The sequence below is a fragment of the Zonotrichia leucophrys genome, chromosome 26 (assembly GCF_028769735.1).
Source record: "Zonotrichia leucophrys gambelii isolate GWCS_2022_RI chromosome 26, RI_Zleu_2.0, whole genome shotgun sequence".
NCBI classification, from domain to species: domain Eukaryota; kingdom Metazoa; phylum Chordata; class Aves; order Passeriformes; family Passerellidae; genus Zonotrichia; species Zonotrichia leucophrys.
Window position 1 is genome coordinate 6,055,814 of NC_088195.1, and position 14,572 is coordinate 6,070,385.

Genomic DNA, 14,572 nt, shown 5'->3' on the forward strand with positions numbered 1-14,572 from the left:
GAAATTCTGAATGTTCTCCCCTGCTCTTTGCGCTATGTCCCAGATATGTCTCATTTCCCATTTTGGTGCTGCTCTTTGCTTCCTCTCCCATCCTTTGGCCCTCATTCACCAGCCAGGATTTAGGGACAGTCCTGCCATGAGCAGAAACAGCTCTGCCCTGCTCCAGTCTCTCTGCCAAGGCTGGCATGGAGCAGGGTCTGTGGGCTGCTCACTGCCTGTGCTGTATTTCTGTGCTGGGGACCTGTGTCTATCCAGGAAATGGCTTTGAGCCATGGGCTGTCTCTGGATGCTGAAAATGCTGGATTCAGGTCTGGCAGGAGCTGGGATTTTCTGTGCTGCTCCTCGGGCTGGGCCAGGGGATGTGCTGGGATTTTTTTTGCTGTTCCTCAGGCTGGGCCAGGGGATGATGCTGGGATTTTCAGGGGATGATGCCCAGCTCAGGGTTGTGGCCCAGCTTGCAGGTGCTGAAGCCTCCCCTGGAGGGGATAGTGCAGCATGGAGGGGTTGTGAAGCCTCTGCACACAGGGAATGTCATCACAGGAATCTTGACACCTCTTCTTTCCACTGCAGGCGCCTCTCTGGAAACCAGATCTCCAGGATCCCAGGGGAAGCTTTCTCTGGCCTCTACAGCCTGAAGATCCTGTAAGTAACTTGTTCCTCTCTGCAGGGCAATCCCTGTCCCTGCCTCTCCCCAGCCCCTGGCCATGAGCAGGGACCTGCAGCCATCCCGAGGGGATGCAAAGCTTCAAGTTGTGGGGTCAGGTGTTAAACCCACCCTGGCAGACCTGCCCTTGGTGACTGGGGAGCTGTGTCCCACCCCACTGCAGAGCTGTGTGCCACCCCAATGGGGAGCTGTGTTCCCCCACAAAGGGGAGCTGTGTCCCACCCAATGGGGAGATATTTCCCACCCCAATGAGGAGCTGTGTCCCACCCCAATGAGGAGCTCTGTCCCCCTCAATGAGGAGCTGTGTTTGACCCCAATGGGGAGCTGTGTCCCACCAATGGGGAGCTGTGTCCCCCACAATGGAACCTGTGTGCCACCCCAATGGGAGCTGTGTCCCCCTCAATGAGGAACTGTGTCCCACCAATGGGGAGCTGTGTCCCCCCATACTGGGGAGCTGTGTCCCACCCAATGGGGAGATATTTCCCACCCCAATGGGGAGCTGTGTCCCCCACAACGAGGAGCTGTGTCCCACCCCAATGAGGAGCTGTGTCCCCCCAATGAGGAGCTGTGTCCCACCCCAATGGGGAGCTGTGTCCCCCAACAATGGGATCTGTGTCCCACCCCAATGGGGAGTTGTGTCCCACCCCAATGGGGAGCTGTGTCCCACCTCACAGACTGAGCAGGTCCCCCCAGGGCACGGTGTGCCCACAGTGTGCCCTGGGAGAATCTGCAGAGGTTCACATTTTGCATAAAACTCCCCAAATCTCCCTCAAGTGGTGTCCCCCAGATGTGGAGCCCAGACCCCAAACTGGCCCCATCTGCTCTGCTGCTGTGTTGGGGCTGGCTTGGAGCAACTCCAAGCTCCAGGTACCTGGGAAAGGGTAAGCTGGGAAAGCTGCCCTCACCACAAAGCCCTTCACAGCCCAGGAGGGCTCTGCAGGGCTCTGGAGTGACCTGGGAAAGGTTGGGATCCTTGGGCAGTGTGACCTGAGGGATCCCATGGAGGCAGCTGGACCCTGGAGCTCTGCAGCCATCAGGGATCTGCTAACCCTGCTCCATAAATGTCATTGCAGGCTAAACCTGCTCAATAAATGTCACTGCAGGCTAACCCTGCTCAATAAAGGCCACTGCAGGCTAACCGTGCTCAATAAAGATCATTGAGCAGGCAAATCCTGCTCAATAAATGTCACTGCAGGCAGCACCCACCCCTGCTGCCCTGTGGGGAAGCTCTGAGAGACAAATCCCGTCTGGAAACTTTGGAATCCCCACTCAGCTGAGCTGTCTCTGCTGTGACACCTACACTCACACCTTCCCAAGGTGTCCCACTCCTCATGGAGTCTCTCTGTTCTTGTGTCCCTGTGACAGCCCCCAGGGGCTGTGCAGGATGTTGAGGTGGGAGTCCCTTTCTCCCTGAGGAACCATCTTAAAAATCTTCTGCAATAAACATTTCATCCCCAAGGGGATGTTTTGAACTCAGCCACAATGTGAAATTGTTGTAGCTGGTCCAGTTTATGCAGGGAGAGCAGGTACAAACCTGCTCCCAGGATTAGAGAGTATAAGGCTGTTTACTACGTCTTCTGAAGATGTAAAGTATGAATCCTGCCCTAAATCTCAGGGCTTAGAGATTTATCCATCCCCTGCATTAGGCAACAAATCAAAGGAACTGAGGAAAAACCGCAGCTCTCCCACCCAATTTCAACAAGAGGAGCCTTCTGCTCTGGGGACGGGAGCTTTTCAAGGTGCTTTTGATCAATTCTGTTTGTGTCAGGCCTGGGTGAGGGCAAATGCAGCTTTCCTGGAGCAGTGCCTCCCTTCAGAGCCTCTGTGGAGAGGGGAGGGTGAGCTCTGCCCTAGGACAGGGCCACAGGCAGCAGGGACAGGCTCACCAGGGACCCAGAGCCAGTAGGAGTAAGGGATCAGGGCATTTCATCTGGAAATGTTGCATTGGGAAGCTTGAGGAGTGAGGGATCAGGGCATTTCATCTGGAAATCTCCACCAAAACCACACAGATATTCCCCTCTTCAGAGGGTATCTGGAGATGGGGATCTGAAGACCCCATGAGACAGGAAACATCAGAGAGATGTTGAGGTGTCAGGTATTAAAGACAGGAGCATGGAGGAAAGTCCTGTCTCCTCACTCTAGGCAGAGGCAAAGCATTGAGTTTATACTTAACCATTCTTGCTCTGCTGAAAATCAAGGGAGAAGAGGACTCAGAGAGGGCAAATCACCCTTCAGGCTTCACACTGAACCTCCCTGGGGGTGTTGGCCAGCAAAGGGCTGCTGGGCTGGGACCCCCTGCCCTGAGACACCAGCTGTGATGCTGTTGCTCCTCCTGATGCTGGGCAAGCTCTGGCCAGGCCACGCTGTCCAACCTGGGCCCTGCCCTGCAGGACACAAGGCAGCAGCAGAGCAGCAGATGACAACAGGCAGAAGGATGGGGAAATGCCAAATCCTCACCTCTGGGGAGCCTGGAATAGGAACTGCAGGGCTGGCAGAAGAGTGGGATGGATGGGGCTCCTCCAGCCATGTCCCCCTCCTGCAGCTCCTGTGCTCAGCTGGGCCCTGGGCAGCACAGGGGCCCTGGGCTCACAGTGGCCACTCCAAGCCTCTGCACTCTGGCACTCACAACTGCTGCCCCCCAGCTCCTCTGCTGTGCCCCTCACAGCTCCCTGCCCCTCTCATCCCCTCTGCCCCTGCCTGGGGGTCTCTCCCCTCCTGCTGGCCGTGCTCAGGCCAAGGGCAGGGGCAGCGAGCACCAGGAGCTGCCTCTGCTGCCCCCAGAGCCCCTTCCCACGGGGGGCACCCTGCCAGGCTGCTGGCACCCCCCTGGCACGGCTGGCACCCCACAGCACGTGGGGCTGCTGGCAATGGGCCCTGCAGCTCCATCACCACGGGCTGAGCTTCTCCTTCCGAGCTGTGCAAGGGCCCTGGGAGCCCCAGGGATGGATTCCGGGGGTTCTCTGCAGCCCCTGGGATGGAAACCTCATCCAGGTGGGCAACAGGGACCAGCACAGTCCCTGGGGCTCCTGCTCCTGCAGAAGGATTTGTTTCTGCAGCCCAGGCATGCTGGGAGATAAACTCTGGGTCCTGCAGCCCAGTGAGAAGGATTGGGGGTCTGGTGGTGAATAATGAATCAGATGAGTTTGTGACAGTGTTCACAGGGGTCTGAGGATGAGGGAAGAGACAAGGATCTGACTTCATGCTTCAGAAGGCTGATTTATTATTTTATTATATAAATTATATTAAAACTATACTAAAAGAATAGAAGAAAGGATTTCATCAGAAGGATGAATAGAAAGAAGAATAGAAAGAGAATATACAGGCAGATTTCATTCTCTCTTCCTTGTTTTGGCAGACCCCTTGGCACCCCACAATGTGTACATGACAAACCAGGGCTGATCCCCATCTCTTCCTAAGAATAGAAAAATATAGAATGATAACAAAGGCTTGTGTCTTGGACAGAGAGTCTGAGCCAGCTGACTGTGATTGGCCATTAATTAGAAACAACCACATGAGACCAATCACAGATGCACCTGTTGCATTCCACTGCAGCAGATAACCATTGCTTACGTTTTGTTCCTGAGGCCTTTCAGCTTCTCAGGAGGAAAAATCCTAAGGAAAGGATTTTTCATAAAAGATGTCTGTGACATGAGGTCACTTAACCTGGAGGAGAGGGGACTGAGGATGGGCACAGACCTTCAAGGACAGGGGGAGGAGGGTGGATGCTCACAGTGACTGCTCCACCCATGAACCTCTTATTTAACAAAGTTCCTGCTCCCTCAAAACAGGGGCACTACCAGAGCCCACATCACTGGGAGCATTTCACTTTCCAAAGTCTCTGATGGTTCTCCTGGCCTGTCTGCAGTGCAATGTTGTGCTGCCATGGGCTCTCACTGCAGCTGCTGCTGCAATGAGTCAGGAAATCCATCATCTCCATTTGTGAACATGAGGAATAGCAGGTTTTGGAGTAGATGGCAGCAGGGATATTGGGGATGTTGTGTTTACAGACATGGGTGCTGTGTCCCAGGCTGGCTGAGGTTTGACAAGTGACAATTTGAGAATGGCTGCCCCAACCATGACCAGCTGAAACCTGGGCAATTCAGCAGCTGACTCACAGCAGGGTCAAAGATCTTCCCTCTGGTGGCAAGGGAGTCCCCTGAGGAGGCAGGCTGATATCTGGGGATGGAAACAATTTTCTTGGTTTAATTTTAGTGTGCTAGAGCCCTAGGGCTAATTGCAATCATGTGCAGGTCCACAAGTAAACTCTCACATGCTTCTTGGGCTGTCAAGGGGCCTGGTGCTTTCCCAGTCTTCCCAGAGAATCAGTTTATGTTTAAAAAAGGATGGGAAACACCCTGGGAATTCCTCCACCAACCCGCCTGTGCAGATGGTCTCTCCCTGCCCTCGGAGTGAATCCCAGAGGTGCTGGAACCTGGAGCAGATTCTTGGCTCTGCCTCCTCTGGCTGCTTCACTGCACAAAAACCACCTGGAAAGTGTCCATGGAGATAGGCCTGTGCAGAAACCATGCAGGGGTACACCCAGGGAAGCAGGTGTGTGGGCATCTGGAAGGGAGCAGGGGAAGAGCCCAACCAAACACCGTGCCCCAGATCCGCTGGGATGGGCTGGGGTCTTCCTGCATGGAGCCTGGAGCCACCAAGGGCAAGGGTCTCCTCAGCCCCCTCAGACAGGGCAGGCTGACAGGGGGGATGCTCAGCAGCAGGAGCTGCTGCTCAGGGGTTTTCTGCCCTGGCACGTCCAGCCCTGTGCAGAGACTTTGGGAGTGCAGCTCTCCTGGGGCTGCTCTGCAGCACCCACCTCCTCTCCACAGGGCCGATGCTCCTCAGTGCAAGCTTCATTGCCAGGATCACTGGAAGCCACTCCACAGGCTGCTTTGACCCCTCTGCAAGCTCCTTCCCTTTCAAAATCAACTCCTTGGTCCATGCTCTCCCTTTCCAGGGTGGCAGAATATGCTGCTTAATGAGAGTATCTGGAAAACTGGAAACTTCTCCATCCTTCCAGAGCTCCTCATGAGCTGCCTGGTTGCTTCTCCAGGCAGGTGTCCTGCCTGGAGCTCCATCAGCAGGAAGGTCCCAACCCAGCTGCCCATGGGCTGACTTGTGCTGCCACAGCTTCCCAGACATCCCACCCTTGCTCAGGTGTCCCTGCATAGCCAGGAGTGCCCCTGCTCTGACTCCTGCTGAACAGGCTGCACCAACAGCAGGGCTCTCTAGCCAAGAAGGAATCCCACACCAAACTCCACGGGGAAAGACTCCAAGTGCAACCACAACCTCACCCCAAAGCATGGAGGGCAAATGCCTGAGTGCATCCTCCTGGCTGCAGACTGCTCTGCTCCCACGGCAGGCCCACCCTGGCACTCAATTCCTCAGCAAGCCCCAACCAGCCTGGGGGAGTGTGCAGAGCCTGGGCTGCCCAGCCTGCCTGCACAGCCCAGAGTGTGAGCACTGCCCAGCTCTGTACTGGGGTGTGAGCATTGCCCTGCACTGCCCAGGGTATGAGCACTGCACAGCCCGGGGTGTGAGCACTGCACTGCCCAGCACTGCCCCAGCATTGCCCTGGCCAGAATTGCCCTGCACTGCCCAGGATGTGAGCACTGCACTGCCCTGCACTGCCCCAGCTCAGCCTGGGGTGTGATCACTGCCCAGCACTGCCCCAGCATTGTCCAGCACTGTCCTGCACTGCTGAGCTCTGCCCAGCACAGCCTGGGGTGTGATCACTGCCCAGCACTGCCCAGCAGTGCCCTGCACTGCCCAACTCTGCCCAGCTCTCTCTGGGGTGTGCACTCAGCACTGCCTGACCCCCCTCCCAGCACACCCTGGCCCAGCCCTGCCCATGGTTCATCTCCTTATACAGGTAGGTTGAACAGGAGTGGCCTTGTTCAGCACACGCCACATGCCCTGGATGGGCCGTGCCCAGTGCCCCCCTCACTTTCCCCTCCTCTCTTCCTCCTGAGCCTCCTCAGGGCCTCCTGAGGCCCAGGACAGGTGCTGACTCACCTGGTGTGTGAGCACACATCAAACAACATCACAGAAAAATCAAGTTGCCGCGGGATGGCAGGTTTGGAGGTGGCTTGGGACACTTCAGCAATCCCTAGAGAGACCCATCTCTTGGCCAGCCCCGAGCTGTGCAGTGCAGAAATGGCTTTGAGACAAAGGGAATGGTGTGGCCCATCCAAGAGACGCTCCCTTTGGGAGGGAAAAGGAACGTGCAGAGGTTGGAATGCCTTTAATCCCTGTGCATGGGCTCCAGGCACAGTTGCCTCCAGCAATAACAGCCCTTTGACTGTGCTGGCTGAGTCACTTCAGCCTCCCAGGATGGGGACATTTTATCATGCACAGGCCTGCACCTCTGAGGGCTGTGTGTCTGCTGAGCTCTCTTGTGCAAGGATCCTGCTGTGATGGGACCCGATCCCAACATTTTTCTGGTCGTTCAGGCGTGGCCCCTGCCAACAATCAATCTTCCTGCTTGTGAAAATGAAACCCCACCTCTGAGGAGCTGAGATTTATTGTGGTTCCAGCCAGGTTGCTGTGGGCAGCAGGTGGAATGTCCGTGTCTGCTGGTGTCTGGTACCACCTGAGCAGTACCAAGCAAGGTGACAGTGCTCCATCCACAACTGGGCTTCAGTCATTGCTGCTCTGAGCAGTCTTTGTCATGTTCATCAGTGTCCTCAGCCTGTCCAGAAGTTGGCTCGTCAACCAGCAAGGTCATAGAATCGCAAAAGGGTTTGGATTTGAAGGAAGCTTAAGGACCATCCCATTTCACCCCCTTCCACTGTACCAGGGTGCTCCAAGCCCCAAACCTGGCCTTGGACACTCCCAGGGATCCAGGGGCAGCCACAGCTTCTCTGGGTACCCTGTGCCAGGGCCTCACCACCCTGAATAAATTCTAAGAAAAATTAGACTCAGCAAGTGAGAAATCACATCAACTAGACCAGGATTGCTCCATGCTTATTATTCCACTTCACTGGGCTGCAGGACCCAGGGGTTTATCTCTCCAGCACACCTTGGCTGCAGAAACAAATCCAGAAGGATTTGAGCTCTAAGGTTGTCTCCAGGCTGCTCTGAAGCAACACCTTGCTGTAGGAAAGCCAATGAAATCCAGGGATTTTGTTGGAAGGCAGGACCTGAGGGAGAGGCAGGAACAGACAGACGCTGACAGACAGAGGCTGAGGCCAGTGTGATCTGGGATCTCGGGGTTGCTGTGATTTTGTGTACTGAGGTGCAGCCTCACAGACTGTCTGTGCCCCAGGCAGCAGCAGAGATCCAGCACCCTGGGGTCCGCACAGACCCTGCACCACCCTCCCTGCCCACACCCTGGAGAGCAGCTTCCTACCCTGGGGGCAGCAGGAATGTGGGGAGGGAACAGAGCCTGCCCCAGGCTTTTAGGACCATGAGTCAGGAGGTGACAGATGATTGATTTGAGAATTGTTCCCTCTTTTCAATGCTGCTGACATTCAATGGTGCAGTGACCTCTTGAAGCAGAATGTGTTGGCCATCCTTGGATGCTGCAGGTGGTCTCCTCAGTGAGCTGCAGCATTGTCTTCCCTCTTCTTATGCAAGAGCAGCACCCCAAAGGGCAAAACGCCACAACTTAGAAGGGAGGGACCCAGCAGACCTGTCCCAGCTTTTCAGATGCCCTGCTGTCCTCTGAACCCTTTTGCCATGCTCCTGTTGAGCACCCTGGTATGGAGCAGCCCCAGGAACCAGTCCTAATCCCAGGAAAAAGGTGGCACAGAGAGCAGGTGCGATCCTGCAGGTGTGTGGGATAATCCACCTGGCATCTTCCACCAGGTTTTGGTACAATTATTTGAGCTCTTCCCAAAATCATGTTGTATGTTTTTTATGAAAAATAAACAACAAGAAATATGCAAGGCTGGTTTAACGTGATGTGTAAGGAGTGAGTGCAGTGAGCATGGCCTGATGGGGGCTGTCCTGTGAGAGAAGCCACAGGATAAACACAGCATGTCTTCCCCTGCTAAAACCTAAGTTCCCTGTAAGAACAGCTGGAGCTTTCCTGAGCTTGAGGCCCAATGAAGAATTTCTTGTTTAACACCAGGGTGGCCCTGTCCCTAGACTATTATCAAACTCTGTTTGGAATTGCTTTTTGGTTTCTCTGTGTCATGCTCTGATGATGAGTTATTGGATTCATTATGTGCAATGTGAAGTGCACTGGTTCTTGTCCCAGTCCCAGCATCTGAAAACTTCTCTAGCTGCTGTGAAAAACAGCATTGTCCACCACTCCAGTGGTTTCTGAGGTCTCTGAAACATCTTCCTTAAATATTGTTTGTCTGCACCAAAATGGCTTCATTTTGGAGCCAGTCCATGCTGATGGTGGTCTGGAAAGTCTCTCAGTCTGTTTTACTGGTTGGAGGAGGGACTTGTACTGAATGGCAGGCAGCAAGATCCAGCAGAAGTGTGACAATGGGCTTTGCTTTAGTGCTGACTTCAGATACTTCCAATGACCAACACCAAACACCAGGCTCACATTTCAGAGAGCCACTGAGATTCAATGTTTGTCCCACCAAAACCCTGAAAGCACTTTCTGAAGCCCCACTCTGTATCTCTCTGTGTCCAGCTCTGCATCTTCTTGATTTTTAACAGACACTAATTATTATTCCAGTTCACTGGGCTGCAGGACCCAGAGCTTATCTCTCCAGCACACCTGGGCTGCAGAAACAAATCCTTCTGCAGGAGCAGGAGCCCCAGGGGCTGTGCTGGTCCCTGTTGCCCACCTGGATGAGGTTTCCATCCCAGGGGCTGCAGAGAACCCCCGGGATCCATCCCTGGGGCTCCCAGGGCCCTTGCACAGCTCGGAAGGAGAAGCTCAGCCCGTGGTGATGGAGCTGCAGGGCCCATTGCCAGCAGCCCCACGTGCTGTGGGGTGCCAGCCGTGCCAGGGGGGTGCCAGCAGCCTGGCAGGGTGCCCCCCGTGGGAAGGGGCTCTGGGGGCAGCAGAGGCAGCTCCTGGTGCTCGCTGCCCCTGCCCTTGGCCTGAGCACGGCCAGCAGGAGGGGAGAGACCCCCAGGCAGGGGCAGAGGGGATGAGAGGGGCAGGGAGCTGTGAGGGGCACAGCAGAGGAGCTGGGGGGCAGCAGCTGTGAGTGCCAGAGTGCAGAGGCTTGGAGTGGCCACTGTGAGCCCAGGGCCCCTGTGCTGCCCAGGGCCCAGCTGAGCACAGGAGCTGCAGGAGGGGGACATGGCTGGAGGAGCCCCATCCATCCCACTCTTCTGCCAGCCCTGCAGTTCCTATTCCAGGCTCCCCAGAGGTGAGGATTTGGCATTTCCCCATCCTTCTGCCTGTTGTCATCTGCTGCTCTGCTGCTGCCTCGTGTCCTGCAGGGCAGGGCCCAGGTGGGACAGCGTGGCCTGGCCAGAGCTTGCCCAGCATCAGGAGGAGCAGAAGCATCACAGCTGGTGTCCTGCTCATCACACTCCCTGCAGTCACCCTCAGGGCTTCTGTTCTCTCCCAAGAGCACTTCTGCCCTGCCCTGGCTCTCCTGTGATTCCCACTAGCCCAGGCAGAGCTGTAGCCAGTGCCCAGCTGTATTTGTGCAGTTATTGAGCCCTGTTCATCTATGGAGCTGTCTCGGTTTGGGAAGCCAGGAGTGTGCTATGGAAGGCAGGAGCCTCCCCTGAAATGGAAAACGTAACTCCCTCCCTCTGAATTGCTATAAATTTTAGATTAACGGGTTCCCAGGCAAAAAATATGGGAGCAGGAAATAACAGTTCTTTAATAGGGAAAAGAAAAAAAAAAGGATAAAATAAACAATGCAGTACACTAGAACAACAGTGACAGAGTCAGAACCCAACCTGACACCCTGTGGGTCAGGCTGTTGGCAGCAGCCCCATTGGAATTGTGGCTCAGCCCTCCTGCAGTGTCAGGGCTGGTTCTGCTGGAGCAGGGATCCTGGAGAAAGGTGCAGTCTCTTCCTCTGAAGGTCCAGTGGAAGAAGAGGCAGCTGCTGTTCCTCTGGGCAATCCAGTGGAGAAGCTGTGCTGGTGTTCCAGAATCTCCAGATTATATCCGGGTAGGAATGCTTGGCTCCTCCCTCTGGGCTCACATCTCCCTACAGCAATGGGATGCTGTAGCTCTTATCAGCCATGCAGGGACATTCAATGGCTGTTATCAGCAGGTGTCTGCCCAGTTGTGGAAGAGATAAGGAAAACTGCCCACTGAACTGAATACAACTGCCACACAGATGGTAAATAGAATACAATTTGCTTGGCAATCCAGGACAGGACCCTTTCCCTCAGTTTCCCTGTGGAATTTTGCATTTCCCACCTGCTCTTCCACACCAACCTCTCTCCTCACATGTACAAGTTGTTGGCAGAAATGCCAGGTGAGATGCTGTCAGTCCTTAATCATGTTCTTCATTTGGAAGGAAACCATTTATTAAAGTGTGGCCTCTCTGCTGCCAAACACATCTTCTCCCTTGCACTCAATGTCAAAATTTAACATTTTGCTAAAGAAAAGCTTAAGTTATGGTAGCTGGTTCTTCTTTCTTCTCCATTCTTATGCTTTTTTACTGTGTATAAAAAGGAAATTTTGGCACAGCTCATTTTTCACGAGCTACTACTGACAGTTCCTCATTTCCTTGCTCTTTCTTCTGTGTTCATACAAATAATTTACTGGTAAGTCCCCGTTTTCTTCCAGAAGTTGAACAGTTTTGTGCCCTAAAGCTTTCCTTTTTAAAAGATGTCTCTTTCCAATTTTCCTTCCATATCAGACTCTGAATCATTGGCAGAAAGGCTGCAGTCACTGCAGTGGGTCCATGTTCTTTGGGCTGCCCCTCACCACTGAGGCCATGACACTGGCAGTAAATTATGATAGGACCCCAAGCACCATTTCCTTTTTCTTGCCATCTCCAATCACTCTAAGGAGGTTTTTGAGTAACCTCAGCATGTAAAACCTTCCTTTTTAGGCACTTCCCCAGGACCAGGTACCTTGTGAAATGTGTCTGTCACCTGGGGGAGCTTGTGTCAGTGATGTCCCAGCTCTGGAAGGAACAAAGTTCAGGACAGAGGCATGTCCAGAGTCAGGAACAGCCTTTGCAAAGGTGCTGAGATGATGACAGCAGTGAACTCAGCTGTGTGGGGCTCCAGTGGGTCAGGGAGAGAGGGTTGTGTCTGACCAGGTCTGAAGCAGCCCTTGGAGTGTGGTTCTCACTCTGTTTCCCTCCCTAGAGGTGTTCAAAACACCCATCCCACCCCTGTGTTGCTGTCGAGGCAGTCACGGCACAAAGCAGAGACCACAAGTAGTCCCAGATGGCAACTCTTTATTATTGAACATGGCTGACTTTTTATACGCTTTCTAATTGTTTATGCTTCTTCTACCTTAACTATTGGCTACAATAAATTAACAAAACACTATTGGTGAAAAGTTACAATGACTTCAACTAACTTTCTAAAAATACTTCGTCTCTTCTTATCTTCAGTTCTTCTCTTGGTGTCTTTGGTTGCAGCCTTGGAGAGAGCTCTTTATCAGCTTCTTCTTGCTTATCAGCTTCTTCTCACTCCTTTAGCTAACAGGCTTGCTGTTAGCCCCTTCCACACCCCTGGGTGCACTGTCGCCTTTGTCTCCTCCTTTCCCATCCCTGTGTAGGTGTCCCCATGTCCCCTCTCCTCCTCCATGCCCTGCACTCATTTCCACCCCTCAGGCTCCACCTGGGTTCTCCCTGTCCAGCCCACCAGCCCCAGGCACCTGCTCTCTCTGCTCTCTCTGCTCTCTCTGCTCTCTCTGCTCTCTCTGCAGCCTCTGGTTTGGTTTTTTCCACAGCAGTTCCAGTTCCTGCTGCCATCTGTGGGATCCCTGAGCAAACATCTGTGAGCAGCTCCTCCTCACGCTCTGTGCCTGCTGTGCCTCAGTGGGGTAGGAAAGCTGCCCAGGGCTGGTTTCCATCCCCTCTGGAGGGAACCACTGAGGGAACACACATGGGCAAAGGCTGCCTGACTCCAGGATAAATGTGGGACAGCCTGGCCCAGAACACTGGTGTCAGTCTGGGGTAACTCAGGCAGATCTGCAGGGCAGAGGGCCCTTTGTGCAACACCAGACTCATCCCTTGGCCCTTCTGGGCCACACTGGGCTGCAGCTCACCTGCCTGCCACCTTAAGCTTGCTTAAGAGCCCTGGCTGGCCAAAGTGATGCTTTCCAGCTTTCCAGCAAAAGCCCAGAACAACTTGATAAACAAGCAGCAACATCCTCCATTTCGTGTCAGGCTGTTGTTGTTGGGTTTTTAACAAAGTTTTCTTTTTTCTAATTATAGGATGTTGCAGAACAATCAGCTGAGCAGCATCCCTGCAGAGGCACTGAGAGATCTTCCAAATCTCCAATCTCTGTAAGTCATTAAAAATCAATGCTGCGAGCTGCACAGTCCCTTGGGGACCCCAGGCTTCCCAGCATTTGAGTCATTAGTTCCTTTGTCAAGGATGTTCTGTTCCTTCTTCCTTTTCTTTTCCAATTTATTCAAAGATTACTGTCACTTAGAGTGGAAGGGAGGGGAGGGCAGTTTTCAAGGAAGAAACACTGTCTTGGAGGAGGATGTTGAAATTACAGCTCCCCATGTGTGCATTGTGATGAAAAGGCCACCAGAGCCAATGCATATTTCAAGGAACATTGGAAAATATCCACCCAAAGAGTCTCTGTCCTCTGCACTGTGGACCACAGTGGGGAAAGGACCTGCAAGGGAGCACAGAGCTCACTCTGGGCTGGCAAAGGGCAAGCTGGGCTGTTTAACCCAAATGGAGGATGACTGTGGCAGGGTAGAACTGCTTTAAAGACTTCAACAATTCAGCCCTGGGAAGAAGCTGGGGCTGTGATTGTGCTTTTCCTGTACCCACAGCAGGTCTGGGCTCCTGCGTTCCCTAAAAATCACAGCACTTTGGAATTCTGCTGTTTCCTGAGTATGGGCAGAGTTGAGAGCAGACCCGGGAGTGCCAGTGGATTTAGGGAAGGTGTGTTTGGTGCAGGGAGCACAGCTGAAGCTTGTAAGTGTGTTTGAGTTGGGCTGAACCACTGCAAATCTGCCCTTATCCCTTAATCCTTAACTTCAGTCCCAGTCTTACACAGCCCTTTTATCACAGAAATGTTTTCTGGCAGTCTCCTGCTTGGAGCAGGACTATCCCAAATACTCAGGGGGCAGCTGCAGCTTTGTCTCTCCAAGCACAGAGATCCCCCTCTCACTGGGAGCCTGGGGCTGCCATTCCTGGGGAAGAAAATTTTTCTCAAGTCCAACCTAAAACTCCTGGAAGGCAATTTGTGGCCATTACTCTTTGTTTGATCACCTGGAACCACTCTGAAGGGCTTGGCTCCATCATCTTTGCTTGCAGGCCCTTGGCAGTTCTCCTCTCAGCCCCTTCCCTGCTCCTTCCACCTCTGCTCATGGGGCAATGCCCTGGGACCCTGGCTCAGCCACTGGACCTGTCTCATTCCTCCTCATCCTCCTTACACTGGGCACAGTTCTTCATGTGTGGCCCTCCCAGTACCCAGTAGTAGTTTCTGTAAATATGAATTTAAATATTAATTTGCAATGGGGGTGTTGGCTGTGCAGGATGTGAATGTTCTTTGTGCCAGAAGAGATTTGAAACATTTGTTGCTGAAACATCACTGGCACATGGTTGTGGTTATTATTAAATTGTGTTGACATCACCACCAGTGCCAGAGTCAAGACCCCCACTCCAGGGATTTTGAGATCAGGTTGTTTTCCAAGTGATTTCTCTTTCAAGGGAAGCATGGCATGGAAGGTGTGCTGGTTCTTGGCTTCTTTTCTGCCTCTCTCAGGGTCAGGATTGAAAGAGCTCAAGATGATATTTCATGTTCAGACTCAGATGTTTATGTTTTCCTTATCCATATTACAGTCTCACAAGCAGTGAGTTCTGCAGTATTTCACTAAC

At 53.4% G+C, this 14,572-nt stretch overlaps 1 protein-coding gene across 2 annotated transcripts in view; it reads left to right on the plus strand.

Moving 5' to 3' along the window:
- Window positions 1-14,572, plus strand: part of LGR6 (leucine rich repeat containing G protein-coupled receptor 6) — a 169,496-nt gene that overhangs the window by 76,567 nt on the left and 78,357 nt on the right. For both annotated transcript variants that reach the window (XM_064732855.1, XM_064732856.1), the window contains exons 3-4: window positions 571-642; window positions 12,946-13,017. In XM_064732855.1, coding sequence (XP_064588925.1) covers window positions 571-642; window positions 12,946-13,017 — 144 coding nt within the window. The remainder of the gene's footprint in view (window positions 1-570; window positions 643-12,945; window positions 13,018-14,572) is intronic.